At 50.6% G+C, this 17,741-nt stretch overlaps 1 protein-coding gene across 7 annotated transcripts; it reads left to right on the forward strand.

Moving 5' to 3' along the window:
* Window positions 1-989: 989 nt before the first annotated feature.
* Window positions 990-17,093, forward strand: ABCD4 (ATP binding cassette subfamily D member 4). Of its 7 annotated transcripts, none has more exons than XM_080685334.1 (19): window positions 999-1,117; window positions 5,120-5,238; window positions 5,394-5,521; window positions 6,660-6,799; window positions 7,981-8,097; window positions 8,464-8,589; window positions 9,193-9,243; window positions 10,903-10,997; window positions 11,245-11,366; window positions 11,488-11,579; window positions 11,755-11,844; window positions 13,307-13,515; window positions 13,661-13,752; window positions 14,410-14,446; window positions 14,834-14,883; window positions 15,273-15,325; window positions 15,624-15,700; window positions 16,295-16,410; window positions 16,581-17,093. In XM_080685334.1, exons 1-19 carry the CDS (start codon window positions 1,080-1,082, stop codon window positions 16,647-16,649), a joined length of 1,821 nt encoding a protein of 606 aa, XP_080541460.1. In that variant the 5' UTR covers window positions 999-1,079; the 3' UTR covers window positions 16,650-17,093. The 7 variants fall into 7 exon arrangements, 5 of the variants coding, with proteins under 5 accessions (XP_080541462.1, XP_080541460.1, XP_080541461.1 ...); XR_013961483.1 differs by having other exon boundaries at window positions 1,020-1,117; window positions 15,624-15,692; XM_080685337.1 differs by lacking the exon at window positions 6,660-6,799 and having other exon boundaries at window positions 1,036-1,117.
* The last annotated feature ends 648 nt before the right edge of the window (window positions 17,094-17,741 follow it).

A 17,741-nucleotide genomic window follows, 5' to 3' on the forward strand; every position in this document is an offset into this window, starting at 1 on the left:
ATTTTTGAGCGCAACAGCCACTAGGAGCCCTTCAAACTATGAGAATTCGGGATCTTCATTTGCATGAGAATGGAAGATGGGGCAGGTATTTTCTTTCTTTGGGGTGGATACTAGGTACTAGGAATACAACAGCAATGAGCAAGCCATAGTCAAACTTCACTCACATGAAGTTTATTCTTATAGAGGAAAACAAACAATATGCAAGAAAAACAAGATAATTTTTTTAAATATATTTTATTGATTTTAGAGAGGAAGGGAGAGGGAGAGATAGAAACATCACGCCCCATACTGGGGATCAAGCCTGCAACCTAGGCATGTGCCCTTGGCCAGAATCGAACCTGGGACCTTCCAGTCTGCAGGCTAACACTCTATCCATTGAGCCAAACCAGCTAGGGCAAAACAAGATAATTTCAATGATAAATATTGTGAAGAAAATAAAAATGTATTGTAATAAATAGGGAATGATGGAGCTGGACAACATGTTCTAGGTAGAGTGAGCGATGACTATTGCACTAATGAGAGAGCCAGTCATGAAAAGCTTCAGGCGTGGGGGGAAGAGTGATCCAGGGCGAGACAACTGTAATTGCAAAGACCCTGGAGAGGAAACAGGGTGGAGGAAACATTTAATGCAGACCCAGGGGAGGACCTGATCACTTATGCCATGAAAACCCTTGGATTTTATTCTAACTGCAATCTCAAGTCTGATTTATGTTGTTAAAAGATCACTACGGCTTCTTTGGAAGAATGCATGAAATATCTACTATATTCAGAGTCTAAAATACTTGTAAAATACTTCAGTCACATTTCTTGGCTACCTCTTGTCAAAAGGTAAACCTCCCACATCCACAAGGGGCGCTCTGGTCGCCCGGTCGACGGAATGTGATGCTCTGCACTCCATGGTTCTTTTAGAGAAATCCGCCGCTTCCGGGAGCGGCTGTGTCCTCTCTATCCGCCCGTCTCTGTGGTCGTCGGGGCCCCGCCCCGCTCTGGGCGGTCGTACGTTCTGCGCTCCTCGGACTCTGCCCGATCCGACCCGACGCCGGGGCAGGCAAGCTCCGGGGTGGGTCGGGATCGGGGTCATGGCGGTTCGGGGGCCCGCGCCGGGGGCTGGCGCCAGGTGAGTAGGGCGACTCGGGAGGAGGGTCGGGCCTCGGGGCGTCCTACCCGGGGCTGTGTGGGGAAGGGGCTCCGCTCTAGTGCGCGGCGCTTGGAGAGCCGCCGCCCGAAGGGGCGCCTACCTCCGCTGGGATCCGAAGGCGCCCTGCCAGCTTCGCACTTCTGCCATCCTCTGCAGCCAGGGTGTGGGATCCTCTCCCGGGGAACTGGCTCTTTCTCTCCTTCCTCCCTCCCTGCTTTTCTTTCACCTCAAGTGCACAGAATTGAGTTGTTCACCCTGCTCAGTTCTTGGCACACTGTGGCCCATGTTTTATTTATCATCTTTCGTTTCTTAATCTCACACCCTTTTCACTCCCCTTCTGAGACATACACTCTGGTGTATCTTTAGGGAGTGCCTTTACAGCCCACTTTACATAGGTTTGCATATATGTTACCTAGCAAAATAGTGGTTTAGAATTCATATAAATGATAATACGCTGTGAGTTTTTGGAAAACTTTTTACCCAACATTGTGTTCTTGAGATCATATATGCTGTAGTAATCTAGTTTTCACATCTGGGTACACCTGAGTGCATTAGATCCCGTTTTGCTTATACATTCTCCTAGTGATGGACACTTAGATGGCTTCCTTTTTTTTTTTTTTTTTTTAAGAGAGAGAAACATTGATTTGTTGTTCCACTTAGTTATGCGTTCACTGATTCATTGGTTGCTTCTGATATGTGCCCTGGTGGGAGATCGAACCTGCAACCTTGATGTAGCACACTGTAACCAACTGAGCTACCCGGCCAGGACCTGCTCCCAACTTTCAACCACCACAAACCATACCAGCACTTGTCTCCTGTGGGTAGTGGGGGGGGTTTCTCTGGATTATCTATCCCATGCTGGGTCACACCTATTCTACCAAATTGTTCTCTGGAATGGTCACACCAGGTTATACTTCCCGAGGGCATTGAGTCAAGGTCCCTGTTTCCCCATATCTCCCCCATTCATCCCCCACGCCCCCCCCCCCATGTTTGATATTGTTTGGTTTTTTTAATGTTTATCGAGCGTAAGGTGGTATCCCATTGTGTTAATTTTCATATATTAAGCATTTTTTTCTCTCTTTTTGTTAATCCTTACCTGAGAATATTTTTCCATTGATTTTTAGAGAGAGTGGAAGAGAGAGAGAGAAAGACAGAGAGAAGCATCGATGTGAGAAAAACACATCGATTGGTTGCCTCCTGCACACGCCCTGACCAGGGCCCCGGGCGGGGGAGGAGCCTGCAACCAAGGTACATGCCCTTGACTGGAATTGAACCTGGGACCCTTTGGTCTGCAGGCCGATGCTCTATCCACTGAGCCGAACGGGCTAGGGCATCTGAATTGCCTATATCCTTTTCCAATTTTTTTTATGGATTTCCTGGTTTCCTGACTTGCAGGAATTCCTTGTATGCTCTGGATTTTAATTCCTCTTTGGTTTTACACTGTGCAAATACCTTCTCCAATTCTTTAACTTAATCTTTGACATTGTATTGAACAAAAATGTTTCATTCTAAGTTAAATTCATTTGTTTTCCTCTTTACAGTTGTGGTTTTGGGGTCTTATTTAAGAATTTGCCGACCTGGTCCTAGCTGGTTTGGCTCAGTGGATAGAGCATTGATCTGCGGACTGAAGGGCACATGCCCGGGTTGCAGGCTCGATCCCCAGTGGGGGGCATTCAGGAGGCAGCCAGTCAATGATTCTCATCACTGATGTTCTTATCACTCTCTCCCTCTCCCTTCCTCTCTGAAGTCAGTAAACATGTATTAAAAAAAAAAAAAAAGAATTGCCGGCATGCTATCGCTCCAGGGAGCATGCCTGTGCCATTCCCTCCCCACTCTCCTTTTCCCACATGAGACTTGCAACCAGGGGAGCAGTGGTCAGCAGCAGCTCATCTCAGGCTAACCCCCTGAACCTGTCTCCAGGGCCCCTGTCCCCCCTTTTTCTCTGACTTCCCAGCGAACCAAAGCAGCCCAGCCTAGGCTCTCCTATTGCTTTTTCTACGCCCTTCCTTGTTTCACTGCCCTGGGAATGTTTTTGCTGTGCTCAATAAATTCGTGCTTGCTTTTCTTAAAAAAAAAAAAGGGGAAAGAATGAATTGCCTTCCCACTATATCTTCATTGAGATATTCTACATTTCCTTATATTTACTAAATACTAACGTTGCCTTTCACATTTAAATTTTTAATCCACTTGGAGTTGTTAAAGTTTATTTTTGTAAATGATTTAAGGTAATGACCTAAATTTTCCTCCACCATTTTTAATTAATAAGTAATGCATTAATTAAAAATTAGAGAAGCTGGGTGGCTTAGTTATGAGCGCAGATTCTTTTTTTTTTTTTTTTTTTAATATTTTATTGATTTTTTACAGAGAGGAAGGAAGAGGGATAGAGAGTTAGAAACATCGATCAGCTGCCTCCTGCACACCTCCTATTGGGGATGTGCCCGCAACCAAGTTACGTGCCCTTGACCGGAATCGAACCTGGGACCTTTCAGTCCACAGGCCGACGCTCTATCCACTGAGTCAAACCGGTTTTGGCATGAGCGCAGATTCTTAGAGCCCTGCTGCCTGTGTTCAAAACCCAATGCTGCCGCTTACCGGGGGGGGGGGGGGGGGGGGGGGCAGGGCAAGTGCCTCAGTTCCTCATCCATAAAATCGGAGATAGTCTCTATACCTTACAGCTGTGACAGTTAAGTGGATTCATACATGTAAGACTTGTAGAACAGTACTGGGTACATAGTACATGTTTAATCAGTGTTGACAACTATTAATATGTCCTTCCTTGTGATGTATCCTCTATTATGAGCCCATGCTAACATAGGTCTATTTTTTTTATTTTTGGGTCTCTATTCATTGCTTCCCCTGCCCCATGGCTTTTTTTTGTTCCTGTATTAATAACACATTTTGTCATTACTCCAGCCCTGTAATATATGATAATGTCTTTATAACCTGATGATTTGGGTCTCTTCCTCCTCCTTTCCTATTCTTCACAATTGTCCTAAGCTATTCATGGACTTTTATTTCCATATAAAGTTTCTCAGAGAAGTCCTGTTTTTGATTGGTATGTTAAATTTATAGACTACGTTTGTTAGAAATGAGGTCTTTATAATGTTAAGTCCTGCCAGCTCTTCTTTATTTCACATCCTATCATAGAGTTTTTGTTTTTCCTCCAAAATGTCTTATATATTCTTTTTTTAAAGTAAATTCCTGGATAGTTTATAGGTTTTCTATGCTTTTCTTACTTTTATAAATGACACTTACTTTATATTTTCCAGTTGGTGATAGTTGGTATAGAGTGCTCTTGATATTTGTATGTTAACCCTATATCTACTTAATTCCTCTTATTAACAACATTTTATTTACTTATTTGCTTGTGTTTCCTATGTGAATGTTCACTCATCTGCAAATAATGACAATTTAATCTCTTCCCTTTCAATCCTTCTACCTCATTTCTTTTTTTAAAAAATATATTTTATTGATTTTTTACAGAGAGGAAGGGAGGGGGATAGAGAGTTAGAAACATTGATGAGAGAGAAACATCCATCAGCTGCCTCCTGCACACCCCCTACTGGTACATGCCCTTGACCGGAATCGAACCCGGTACCTTTCAGTCCGCAGGCCGTCGCTCTATCCACTGAGCCAAACTGGTTAGGGCTCTACCTCATTTCTTTATCCTGCTTTATTCCTTCAGCCAGGACCTTGAAATCCTTGATGAAGTGGGACTTCCTTGTCTTGTTCATGACCATCAAGAGGATGTGGCTAAAGTTTCTTTATTAACTATGTTGTTGTTTACTGTAAATAACCTTTTATGGCATTATTCAACTAAAGAAATTTATTTCTATCGCTGTTCCCACCCTACCATCTGCATGGCTTGAATATTGAACACTCCCACCCTTTGGCCCCAGAACAGTGTAGCTAAGGTTGGTATCTGCTCTAAAGCTCAACTGCCCTCTTCAGTTTCTCTCTGCTTCTCCTTCTATTCTTCAGGCCCAGGTTAGATCTGCAGTTTCTCCAGCGGTTCCTGCAGATACAAAAGGTTTTGTTTCCCTCTTGCTCATCACAGAATGCCTTGATGTTCCTGACCCTCTTGGGTGTGGCCCTCCTGGGTGAGTGAGTGAGTCCAGGCTAGACGGGGGAGGGCAGTCCTGGTTTTGGGTCCCTTTCCTTCTCTGGGGTGTTGGTGAGGCAAGGACTCAAGAGGAAGCCTTCCTCCTTTCCCCACCCCTCATCACTGATGTCTGACTCCTCTCCCTCCCCCCAGAACAACTGGTGATCTACCAGGTTGGCTTGATCCCCAGTCAATACTACGGGGTCCTGGGAAACAAAGACTTGGATGGGTTTAAGACCCTGACATTCCTGGCTGTTGTGCTCATCGTTCTCAACTCCATGGTAAGGTCTTCTCCCTGTGTCTCTCTTTCTCTCCAGCCTAGAATGAGTGGAACGCCCAGGGTCACTTAGTCCCTAGGAAGTAGGAATCAAGCTGTGGGTGTGTGTCCCCTGCCTTTTCTAGGAACCCTAGGTAGGACATTGATCTTGCTATTGGCCCACTGGGGCCAATTCCTCGAGTGTTTCAAGCTCACAGGCGTAGGCCACGAGGTTCTGATTTAATCCAGCACTTAGCGGAAATGATCATTGTTCTTTTCATTCCCAGAACTCTTGCTTCAGGACCAGCAGCCAGAGCTGCTGGGATCAGCAGCCAGAGCTGCTCTTCCTCTGGGACTGAGGCTGTGACTCAGCTGGCTTCGTGTCACACCTCCGAGCTTTTGCACCTGCTGTTTTCTTGCAGAATGGCCTCCTTCCCCCCACCTCGTGCTTACTTGATTAATGCCTGCTCACTTTTCAAGATGCCTCACCTTCAAGTCCTCCTCAGCTTTCTCTTCTGTTTCCTCCACCAAACTCTGTCCTTTTCTCTTCATGCTTACTACTTTGAGCTTACCTCTGCGGTAACACTCCTTACACCCTTGTAATTGTCTGCCCCCTGGCTAGACTGAGCTCATTGTCATTTCCCCCATGCTCAGCAAACAGGTGCCACATAAATGGGGGATGATGAGAGTCAGGGCTCTGTTAGGACTCTGTCAGGCTGTACTGCTCGTTGTCTTGGTTCTTAGGGGAGCCATCGCATCACACTTTGGCACTTTTGATGTGTCTTCGGTCAGTAAGTACCTATGTATACAGAGCCCTGTTCCATGTTTTGGGACAGAAAATAAGAACATAAATGGAATAGAAAATACTGTTTCCAATCTCCAGAAGCTCGCCTACTCTCAGATTGAGGCAGTGTAATGTAGAAAGGGATTAGAGGGCCTTGTCTTTGGTAAGCCCTTCACTGTTTGGTGAAGGAATGACCATGTGGGTGAGTGAGGAAGGGAAAAGTCCCATGACTTGTGGCTTTAAACAAGAGGAAGTGGTGAGTGGGCAGTCATTAGAGTGGCCTGGGCCTGGTCAGCAGATGCTTTCTGAGCTTTGAGCTGAGACCTGCAGGAAGCCATTCTCCCTTTCCCTCCCTTCCCCTGCCTCCCCCACTGCACAGCTGAAGAGCTTTGACCAGTTCACCTGCAACCTGCTGTATGTGAGCTGGAGGAAGGACCTCACCGAGCATCTCCACCACCTCTACTTCCGCGGCCGCGTGTACTACACCCTCAACGTGCTGCGGGATGACGTCGATAACCCGTAGGCCTCCCTGCTCAGTCCTCACTGCCCTCTGCATGGTTCTGTCTACCTGGATCAGCCCTGGAGAGTTCCTGCGGCAGATCCCTTGGAGATTATCTCCAGTTACCTGCATGTGTTGATAAGAGCCAGGGCGGGCAGGGTGCTCTGCAGAGGAGGCCTGGACAGGCTGTAGGGCTGAGAACAAGAAGCTAAAAATAGGAGCAGCTCCCTTTTGTCCGTTTCATATCCTGGGCTTCTAAATCAGGCCCCCTCTGAAGAGTGTGTCCTTGCTAGAAAAAGCTAGAAAACCGGCTTTCGGATTTCTAGCAGTAAAAAATTGCTGTCTAGGACTCAGTCTAGGATTTAAATCTTTATATTGTCACTTCCCCGTTTATAGGCCTTACGTTCACTAGTAAGCCCCAGGTTCCCTTTCTGTAAAATGAGGAGAATACTTCCTATTTCAAAGAATATAGTGAGGGCGAAACGATATTCGTGTAATACACATAGGCAGTGCCTGGGACGGAGCAGGTGTTCCACTGTAAGTTAGCTGTTGTGATTTTACGGGTGAGGAACGGGCCCAGAGAATGCAGGTCACTTGCCCAAGGTCACGTCTCATTGGAAATAGGAGTCGGTGTGGCTCTGGTGCGACGGGATATATGGGGTCTCTCCTCATACTCATTCCCTCCCCACTGGGCAGCCCCCCGCCCCCAAGGCACTTTTTTGCCTGAGATGACCTTTTCTCAGCTCAAGCTGAGCTCTGCGGCAATGATTTTTGGGAGGGTGCTGCTGCTTAACTCTCCTAGGCCTCTCTCTATGGCTAACCTATAGAAACTTCCACAGCCAGACAGCTAACGTGGAGACAGGCTCATGCTCGTAAAAGAAAATGGGAGGAGATAAATGGGATCGCTTCCCTGACCATCCAGAAACTCAGCTTAACTACCCTCAGAACTGGACCAAGACCCTGGGGTGCTGGGCCTTCTAGTTGTCCGTTTTCTGAGGAGTAAACTGAGGCACCATAAGAAGCAACTCTTTAGAACCCTGTTTAGGATCCTGAGGGTCTCATTGCTTCTGGAAAATCAGCCCTTGTAGGGGTCCATCTTCCCCCAGGGTCACTAAAAGGTGGGGTAACATGGAACTGTCTTGGTCTCTCAACCCTTGAGCTCAGCTCCCTGGGTCCAGTTACTCTGTGTTGTTGGTTCCAGGGACCAGCGCATCAGCCAGGACGTGGAGCGGTTCTGCCGGCAGCTCAGCAGCATGGCCAGCCAGCTGATCATCTCCCCCTTCACCCTCGTCTACTACACCTACCAGTGCTTCCAAAGGTGAAGCCTCTCTTGCCACAGTCCCTCCTCCGCTCCTGCCAGGTGTTTCCCCAGAGGTCCCTCGCTCACACGAGCTCTCCCAGGCCAGGGCCCAAAAGAGGCTAGACTTCCCTTCCTCCCACCTGCATGCCAGTCTTATCTCACATGTTTAGGGTCCTGCCCTCCCGTGGGCCCCATGGCGTTTCACTGTCACAGGGATCTGGTGCTCCGACAGCGTAGCCTAGGTACTAGGTGCCCCCGCACAGGAGCCGAGGCTTCACAGGGTGGCTGAGATCGAACAGGGGCTGCCCGAAAGGGGGCAGGCATCAGGGCCGAGGCCTGCGGGCATATGTGGCGCCCCCCACCATCCCTGTCTCTGCCTTTCAGCACAGGCTGGCTCGGGCCCGTGAGCATCTTTGGGTATTTCATCCTGGGAACCGTGGTGAACAGAATGTTGATGGGGCCCATTGTGGCGAAGCTGGTGCAGCAGGAAAAGCTGGAGGGCGATTTCAGGTGTGTCTCCGGTGTTTGAGGTTTGAGGGCTGGGCATACTGGTTAAGGAATGGGATCTGGAGTAAGGTGCCTGAGTTCAAATCCCAGCTATGCCAGTTGCTAGCATGTGCTCTTGGCTGAGGTCTTTAATCTCTCTGAACTTGGTTCCCCATCCTAAAATAGGGATGGTACTGTTGCTTATGAGGGAACTGTGAGGATTACTTGAGATTATACATGAGAAGCACTGAGAACAGTGTCTGGTTGGTTAACATCATCATACCTTGGCCTTCTCAGTGCTTCTGTTTTAACCACATGTTTCAGATGAGCCGATGGATTCGTCCCCTACTCTGTGCTCCGTGGACTCCTTCGGTCCAGCCCTGGGAGGAAAAGGTGCTATGAGCACCTGTCCTCTCTGGAGATAGGCAAGGGGCCACCCTGCCTAGGCCTGGGACCCCCCACTTTCCCACACACACACACCCCATGACAGTCCACAGAAAGATTGGGGAGAAAGCTGCAGTTTCGAGGTGGAGCTGGATCCCCTTTGTCTGGAGGTCTTGATTCAGGCCACCAAAAGGGGGTCGGTACTGCCCATTGTCAGCACACATTTTCCTTTGTTCTGCTCAGGTTCAAGCACATGCAGATCCGTGTGAATGCTGAGCCTGCTGCTTTCTTCAGGTGAGTTTAGTGGGAGTAGTTCCCTCTCCCTGGTCAGAGCTGCCAGGGGAGATGGCAGAGAAGGAGAGCTGAATGGTACAACCCTCCCACCATCACCGGGCCCTGGGGGCAGACGTCCTTACACTGGGCTGTGATCCTCTCCCTGCATCTCACTGTCCTTGTCTGCCTCATCCTTTTTAAGCCCAGGGATTTGTCCCTCTCAGTGACCTAGCATGGGGCCTAAATTTATTCCAAGGATGAAATGATCGAATGCCTTCTCGTCTTGCTGACGTCCAAAGCTGCTCTGTAGTACAGGCGGGAACGGGAGCCTCCGGAGGTTGGCAGTCCTGCTCCCTACAAGCGCTGTCCACGTGAGGTCCACGTGCAGCTGTGTTTGGTCTCCTGACAGGAGCGTTGTGAAATCCCATTCCTTCCCTCAGGGCCGGGAAGGCCCCGTGCTGCCTCCTGTGAGGCCGCAAGGGTCATTGGCAGGCAGGCCCAGAGGTTGGTGTTTAAGGAGGGGAGCTGTCTTGGAGCACCTGGACTCAGGAGCGCTGGGACCTTTGCACTTCTGCCAGTCACTAGCGGTTTCCAGCTTCCACCACCTGGGGGCGCCAGGAATACTAGGACTGATCTGGGGTTTGGTGGTGGGGTGGGTCTGTGCTAAGCTTTTTGGATTCTGCAGTTTCTGCTCAGGAAGCTTTGGGCTCTGGGGGAAGCAGGTTGGTTCTTGGAGCTCTGGGTGTGTTCTTTTGAGCCTCTGTGCCCATCTTTATGTAAACTCTGAAATGCCCCCTCTATCCACCCCTCCTTTGCTGCCTGTCCTCGAAGCCCAGGTCACCTCCTCCTGAGAGCCTTCCTAGGCTTCATGAGTGCCCAAGCCTGTTTGTTCCGGAGCTTGAAGATGCTCTGTGTAGTCACACTTTCCATGTTCCAGGTGAAGAGTGCGGCGCATCTGCCTGCCCCCTGAACGGGGACTGTCTTACCACCTCTGTGTCACACTGGCTGACTAGCACGGAGCCTGCCACGTAGTGTCCTCCTCCCTGTACCTTTGTTTAATGATAGCAGCTGTTATCTCTTGGGGTCCCTTCATGTGCCTAGCCCAGGGGTGGGCAAACTTTTTGACTCGAGGGCCACAATGGGTTCTTAAACTGGACCGGAGGGCCGGAACAAAAGCATGGATGGAGTGTTTGTGTGAACTAATATAAATTCAAAATAAAGGAGCGGAGGGGAGAGCAAGAGAACCGGATAGAACAGCCGGATCCGGCCCGCGGGCCGTAGTTTGCCCATGGCTGGCCTAGCCTTTAATATTCAGAAATTCTCACTCTAGCCTGTTAGGTAGGTTATTACAAGCTCCATCTTACAGATGAGAAAACTGAGGCTCCTAGGCTTAAGTAATCAGTCTGTTGTTAGTTACTAACTAACCAGAGCCAGGATTTGAACCAGGTCTGGCCATTCGAGAGTTCAGGTTCTTTCTGCAGACAATACCATGTTGAATGAGTGAAGCAATGAGTGGGTGCTAGTGTTAGGGTCAGAGGGGAAGACCATTTGGATGAGCTTAGTCCCTAATGGAGGGTGTGATGAGCTTAGTCCCTAACGGAGGGTGTGATGAGGGACAGAGGGTCCCCAGCCTGGCTGAGGCTCTCCAGACCCCGTGGACATTCCAGCCTTTCTCATCAGAGCTGGGCATGTGGAGCACATGAGGACAGACCGCAGGCTGCAGAGACTCCTTCAGACCCAGAGGGAGCTGATGTCCAAGGAGCTCTGGCTGTACAGTAAGTAGAGGGAACCCGGGAGGCAGGAACCACAGGATCAGGATAGCCCCCTCCCCTCCCCTCCCTACTTTTCTCCACACTGATACGGTTTGCTCTGCTGAAGGGATTAACCAGGGGGAGCCACTGCCTTCGCCCTGTGTGTCCTCAGGAGCATGAGGATCCAGGGAATAGCTTGGTCCTGCTTGGCTTTCCATTCCCCTCAGAGCACAGGAATGTTCCAGGATCTCACGCAGTATGTCTTCCACAGTCGGTATCAACACGTTTGACTATCTGGGCAGCATCCTGAGTTATGTTGTGATCGCAATCCCCATTTTCAGTGGCGTTTATGGAGACCTTAGCCCCACAGAGCTCAGCACCCTGGTCAGCAAGGTGAGAATCCCTTATGATGACCCCTCATGCTGCCCCTCTCCCCCCCCCACCCCCTGGCCCAGGGCCCAGGACCTAGGGCCTGGGGGTCAAGGCCTGTGCTCACTGCTCCCGTTCCATCCAGAATGCCTTCGTGTGCATTTATCTCATCAGCTGCTTCACCCGGCTCATCGACCTCTCCACCACGCTCTCGGATGTGGCTGGTTACACACACAGGTGAGGCTGCATCCCACACCTCTAGTTTCTGAACAGAGCTGGTGCACTGGGAGAAGTGGCTGAATGAGAAAAGGAACAGAAAAACTCCCCGTATCCCAGTGAGCATGAGAGAAAAAGGATTCTTACCTTTACCTGGGCCCCCAAACGCCTGCCTCAGGTTTCACTTCTTGCCCAGGATTGGGGAGCTTCAGGAGACCCTGCTGGACATGTCCCTGAAGTCACAGGACGGCGAGCTCCTGGACGAGAGCGAGTGGGACTCACACAGGTGAGTACTAGGTGGCAGTGTGTGCATTGGTGAGAATTCAGGCTCTGGGACTGCCCAGCGGGGCAGCAGAGCTGTGTGGAGCAACTGACAGAAATCTGTGGCTTGTGCCTGGCACGTTGCAAACGTTTATAATAGGTGTTGCTCTTCCGGCATTCGTTGTGTTAATTTCCACCGTCCCCCAGCTGGTGGAAGCAAAGTGCACACACCTGCCTGGGCCTGAGTTAGAATCTGACTGGTGGCCTCCTCTTCCTGTTTCCCGCTTCCTCTCACTGAGCCCTGCCGCCTGTCCCTTTCCTCGGGCTTGTCTGGTCTTTGTCCGCATGCCCCACGCAGGCCCGGGGGTGTCTGTACTCATGTATCTCTGCAGGCTCTGATGTTTCTGACCTCTCTCTGCATTAAAGGTTTGTTTCATGTCCTTGCTTTTCTTGGGCAGAATTACTTAACTGTTCTGTGTCTTACTTTCTTCAGCTCTATAAAGGGATATTCATGGAACCTTCCTCTTAGGGTTGTGAGGATTAGATACCATCATTTATAGAAAGTACTTGGACAGTGTCTACAGAGTAAGCTTCTGAAAATGGAAATTTTCTGAAATCCAGGACCTACATTCAACTCTCTTCTCAGGAACGAAAGCCTTAACTGTCGCCCCATTCAAAATTCACGCTTCACGCAGCTGTGAGCCCGGAGGCTGGTGTGCCGGTGCTGGGGCTGCAGGAAACCAGAGCTGCTGGTCTCAGGGGAGACGGGCGTCCTCGGAGAGCCAGGAGCTCCGGAACTGTTTATATTTGTTACCACTCCCGTCCTTGCCCTCAGTCCTCTAGTCGCACTGTGACACCCTGGGGACTCACCCACATTAGAATTAGACCAATTCAGCTCTGTGCCCCTGAGCAAGTTACTTAGCCACCTGACTCGGTTTCCTCATCTGCCAAGAGGGGATAATACCTGTGATTCATGAATTTTAAGACTGACTAACATCAGTTGTGTGTGGGGCTTTGCCAGCCTGGCTGGCACAAAGCAGGGGCCCCAACTCCACCTTGGTGTTGGTCTGCTCAGGCTGCCATAACAGAGTACCACAGACTGGGTGGCTTCAACAGCAAACATTTATCTTCTCCCAGTTGAGTCTAAAAGTCCTCGGTTTCTCCTGAGGCCCACCTCCTTGGCTTGCAGACGGCTGTCTTCTCGCTGAGTCCTCACATGGCCTTCCTGCGTGCACACTCCTGACATCTCCCCCTTCCTAAAGGACATATTGCGTTAGGGCCCTACCCAAAGGGCCTCATGATGTGATCTCCCCTTTAAAGATGTGGTTACATCCTGAGATACCAGGGGTTAGGAGTTTAGCATGTGATTTTGATGACTCAATTCAGCCCATAACCCCAACCCAGAGGTGACGTCCCCAAGGAGAAAAGCTTGCCCTTGGCCATACTGACGCTGGATCTTCCCCACCCCCTCCCTTCTCTAACCCCAGGGCCCCAGGATGGCCAGCAGCAGAGCCAGCGGACACAGCTTTTCTCCTTGATCGGGTCTGCATCTCCGCGCCCTCCTCTAACAAGCCCTTAATCAAGGATCTGAGCCTAAAGATCTCCGAGGGGGAGAGCCTGCTCATCACCGGCAACACGGGCACCGGCAAGACCTCCTTGCTCCGCGTGCTGGGTGGCCTCTGGGCGAGCACACGGGGTGAGAACCAGCCTTGGCTGGGGGGAGGGGCAGGGGTGTGTGTGTGTGTGTGTGTGTGTGTGTGTGTGTGTGTGTGTGGCAAAGGGGTGAGAAGCCATTACTTTCCCTGGGAGATCTCATAATGGAGGTTTCATGGGCTCTGCAGGCTCAATGCAGATGCTGGTGGACTTTGGACCCCATGGGGTGCTGTTCCTGCCACAAAAGCCATTCTTCACCGACGGCACCCTTCGGGAGCAGGTCAGCCTGGGGCCCACTCCTCACCCGCCCCCCCCCCCCCCCCCCGCAACTGGGTCCTCTGGCAGTATGCAGGCCTCAGCCCTAGGGAGCTGTGGCATAGAGGTGGGGTAATAAAATGGCCTGTGCCCGGGGACTCCCTGGCTCTAAGAATACAGAGGTGGGCAAAAGTTGGTCTACGGTTGCATAGGTTTTCAGTTGTCATACAAATAATATAGTGATTAATGAGTAATAATACAAGAATGAACCCTGTTTTAGGTACTCACAACTGTAAACCCACTGCCCACCCCTGTATTTTATTCACATCCATGAGTTGGGCCGTCTACTCAGGCGACGCCGGGACAGGTTAACTGTGGGGGCTGCAACCGAAAGGTCACAGCGTTTGGTGAACACCAAGTGTGGATGCTGGGGGCCCTGCCCTCAGGAAACTAACTCACAGGCTCTTTCCTCCAGACACGCTCTGGAGATTGCAGTGACCCTGGCCCACTGTCCACCCGCGTGACCTCTCCCACTGGGCCCTTGGCCAGGGCGTTCCTGACTCTCCTGGGGTGGATAGGAGCCTGGCCTCTGGCGGTTCCTGGGCTGATTCTGAGGGAGGGTGGGCTGAGTGCAGCCCCCGCTTGGCCTGGGCCGAGGCCAGTGTGCTTTTTGTTTTATCAGGTGATATACCCCCTGAAGGAGATCTACCCGGACTCAGGTGAGCTGGCCTCCTCGGGGCATGTTCTCCCACTTCGGTCGTTCCTACTTTTTTTCTGACTGCGGCCTCACCTGTGCCCTTTGGGAGAGGCCCCAGCCAGGCTGCTGGGTTCAGGTTGGGTCCCCTCCTCCTGGACTATTTACTCGTGGGGCCTGTGCCCTGACCTCATCTTGTCTGTCTTCCCCTCCGGGAGGAGAGAACCCACTGGAGGAAGGGAGGTGATTGCCTCCTTCACCAGAACCTTTCCTTCTTAGGCCTGTAGCCTGGCACTCTAGAGCCTCAGCCCAGATCCTGAGTCCCCTCCCCTGCCCCTTGCCATGCCGTGCCCCATCTATTCTGGCTGCCGAGGAGGAGCTGACTTCTGAAGGAGGCCTGTCTGTTTTGCAGGTTCTACCGATGACGAGAGGATCATGAGGTTCTTGGAGTTGGCAGGCCTGGTAAGTGAGGGCAGGACCCTGAGGTCCAAGGCCACCTGGTAGCACGGATCACTAGCCCAGGACTCGAAGGACGAGCCTGGGGCAAGGAGAATGGGAGTAAAAAGTGGCTGAGGGAACTGTTGGCCAGATAATGGGCAAAACAGGGGCACACTCTATAGTGACTTTTAAAATAATAATAAAACTATTGTTTCTTGTCACCATGCTCCAACACGGTCTAAACAATGTAGTTGATAGGATATTCCTCTCTGCCCGGGGCAGACTGCCCCCACCTTGGTACGCCAGTGGGGTGTAGGTCTGTCTCAGACACACGTGTGGAGTGGACTGAGGGGGTTCCTCAGGAAGCAGGATGGGCACTTTCATGGATATCGTTTCCTCTGGGTATGTTACAGTCCGATTTGGTGGCACGGACAGAGGGGCTGGACCACCAGATCGATTGGAACTGGTAAGAAGGGGGCTGGGATGCTCCAGAACCATTTCCCCCAAAGACTGTGGGTTCCAGGGGACCATTGAAGGGATAGAATGGCTCCTTGACCTCAAAGTCTAGGTTTCATGCCTTTGGGAGCAGAGTTTTAGCCTCACCTTGTGCGGGCAACAGGGCTGTGATTGAAAGGGGAGGTGACATCCATCTGTCCTGGGCCTGCCTCTCTGTAGCAAGAACCTCTTCCTGCCTAGACCCATTCTAGGCAAAGGCCAGACTATATACTTCTTCCTCCAGTGGTCCTCCCGTTCCCTTTTCTCAGGTATGACGTTCTGTCCCCCGGAGAGATGCAGAGGCTGTCTTTTGCCCGGCTCTTCTACCTGCAGCCGAAGTACGCAGGTGAGGTCTGCCCTGTAAGTGTGCATGCCAGGTGCTGTGTGTGCCCACAGGGAGCAGCGTGTGTTCATGCACACCTGGGCAGGGTTGGTTTTGTAGGAGAACTCGCCTGTATTGGTGGGCATGTCTTTCTGTCCCTGCAGGACAGGATGGCAGTCTCTGCCCATAAGGCAGCAGTGCTTGGCATCAGAGTGGCTCTGGATGTGTTGCAATAAGCTTTCTGCCATCGCTGCAGCTGGAGCTGCCTTGGGAGAGCTTGTGATTTTATGCTCTGCCATCCATAAATGCACATCCCCTGAGCTGTGCCTGGCGGAGGGATGACTGACATCCTGTGGGGAAGCAGGATTCCCTGGATTGAGTGGTCCCAGGCTGTGTCTGGTGCTGATCTATAGGAAGCTGAGGGGTTTTGTCCTTCTGCTGGCTGAATGCTGCTGGCCTCTGCTCGGTTGGCCCATCCTCTCTAAGGCTGGGTTCCCATAAGCCAGAGCAGCTTTCAGCCTCCCTCTGGGTCCCCGCTGGAGGTGAATGTGGGTTGAAGGAGAAACGGAGGCAGGCGGGGGCAGTTCTCCATCTCTTCCCACCGGGTTCTGCCCTCAGTGCTTGATGAAGCCACCAGTGCCCTGACGGAGGAGGTGGAGAGTGAACTCTACCGCATCGGCCAGCAGCTAGGCATAACGTTTATCAGCGTGGGACATCGGCGCAGCCTCGAGAAGGTACCTGTGCTCACAGGGTGGCTGAGGAGGGGGAAGAACCCAATGGCTGAGCCTGGCTGGGGCCAGAGGCCCCTCAAAATGGGGGATGGGGTTGCAGAGGACAGGGCGTCAGTGGCCTCATTGTGATGGCCAGGGCAGCCTGACCTCTGCATGGTGGTGATCTCTTGTAGTTTCACTCCTTAATTCTGAAACTCTGTGGAGGAGGAAGGTGGGAACTGACCAGAATCAAAGTGGAATGAAGGCAAGGAGGTGGCTGGCCACTGAAAGGAGAGCCACGCTTGGGGCATGGCAGTGCCCAGGAGACACCCAAAGGCCACAGGTTCGTCTCACAGGTTCTTTGCAGGGAGCGCTGGCAGCCGTGGCCCACCTAGGTGTGGCCTCCACAGGGTGCTAGTCCTGCCAGGCCTCCTGCTACCTCAGCCAGAGTGCCATACATTTGAAGTGCTGATTATTTACTTACAAATTTCTTCAGATTTGTTTTCTAAAGAAAAACCTGAAAGTGAGGGCTCTATAAGAAATGAAGGATCAATGTGGAGAGAATATTGGACTTGGAGTCAAGAGATCAGAAATCTTTTTAATTGGTTAAATTATACAACAACAGATTTTTAACTTTAATCAGCTATTTAAATTTTATAACTTCTTTTTTATATAAAGTATAAACATTAAAAATATTTACAGCTCTCCCTCTTTCTCTTTCTTCTCTAGTATAAGGTGATGTTTTTAACTGAATTTCCAGACTTGTATTTGAGAGCCTAGAGAAGGGAGCAGCGTTCTCCACCACACTGGCATCTTCTGTTCTTGGCTTTTCACTTCATTCCGTGTCATCTCTTCCCCAATTGCCGGTTGTTCCTGAGGCACTGACCTCTGAGGCACTTCCTGTTGTTTGGTTGGTTGGTTGGCTGGCTGGCTTGATTGTGTCTTATCCCTCAAAAAAATAAGGTTGAGATTTTTAAAAATCTGTGTTAGGGAACAACAACAACCAGTTGAACAGAAAAAACCCCGGAATCACAAAAGCATGAGATGGACAATTATTAAATCCAAAGTCCTTATTCTAGAACAGTATTCTATCACCGTCATGATTCTTGCCAGAACTCTCTACTTGTTTTTTTTTTTTTTTTTTTAGTTTTTAAAAAAATATGTATTTTTATTGATTTCGGAGAGAAAGAGGAGGGAGGGAGAGATTAAAAAAATCAATGATGGGCCCTAACCGGTTTGGCTCAGTGGATAGAGCATTGGCCTGCGGACTGAAGGGTCCCAGGTTCGATTCTGGTCAAGGGCATGTACCTTGATTGCAGGCACATCCCCAGTAGGGGGTGTGCAGGAGGCAGCTG

This window comes from Plecotus auritus, assembly GCF_963455305.1.
Source record: "Plecotus auritus genome assembly, chromosome: 1".
Classification (NCBI taxonomy): Eukaryota; Metazoa; Chordata; class Mammalia; order Chiroptera; family Vespertilionidae; genus Plecotus; species Plecotus auritus.

What these genes read in the sequence shown, in the direction of transcription:
- ABCD4 (XM_080685334.1), top strand. Translation starts at nt 1,080, where the DNA reads ATGGCGGTTCGGGGGCCCGCGCCGGGGGCTGGCGCCAG. An exon ending in ACCTACCAGTGCTTCCAAAG is followed by an intron (nt 8,098 to 8,463) that starts GTGAAGCCTCTC and finishes TCTGCCTTTCAG; the next exon opens with CACAGGCTGGCTCGGGCCCG. An exon ending in CCTCTGGGCGAGCACACGGG is followed by an intron (nt 13,516 to 13,660) that starts GTGAGAACCAGC and finishes TGGGCTCTGCAG; the next exon opens with GCTCAATGCAGATGCTGGTG.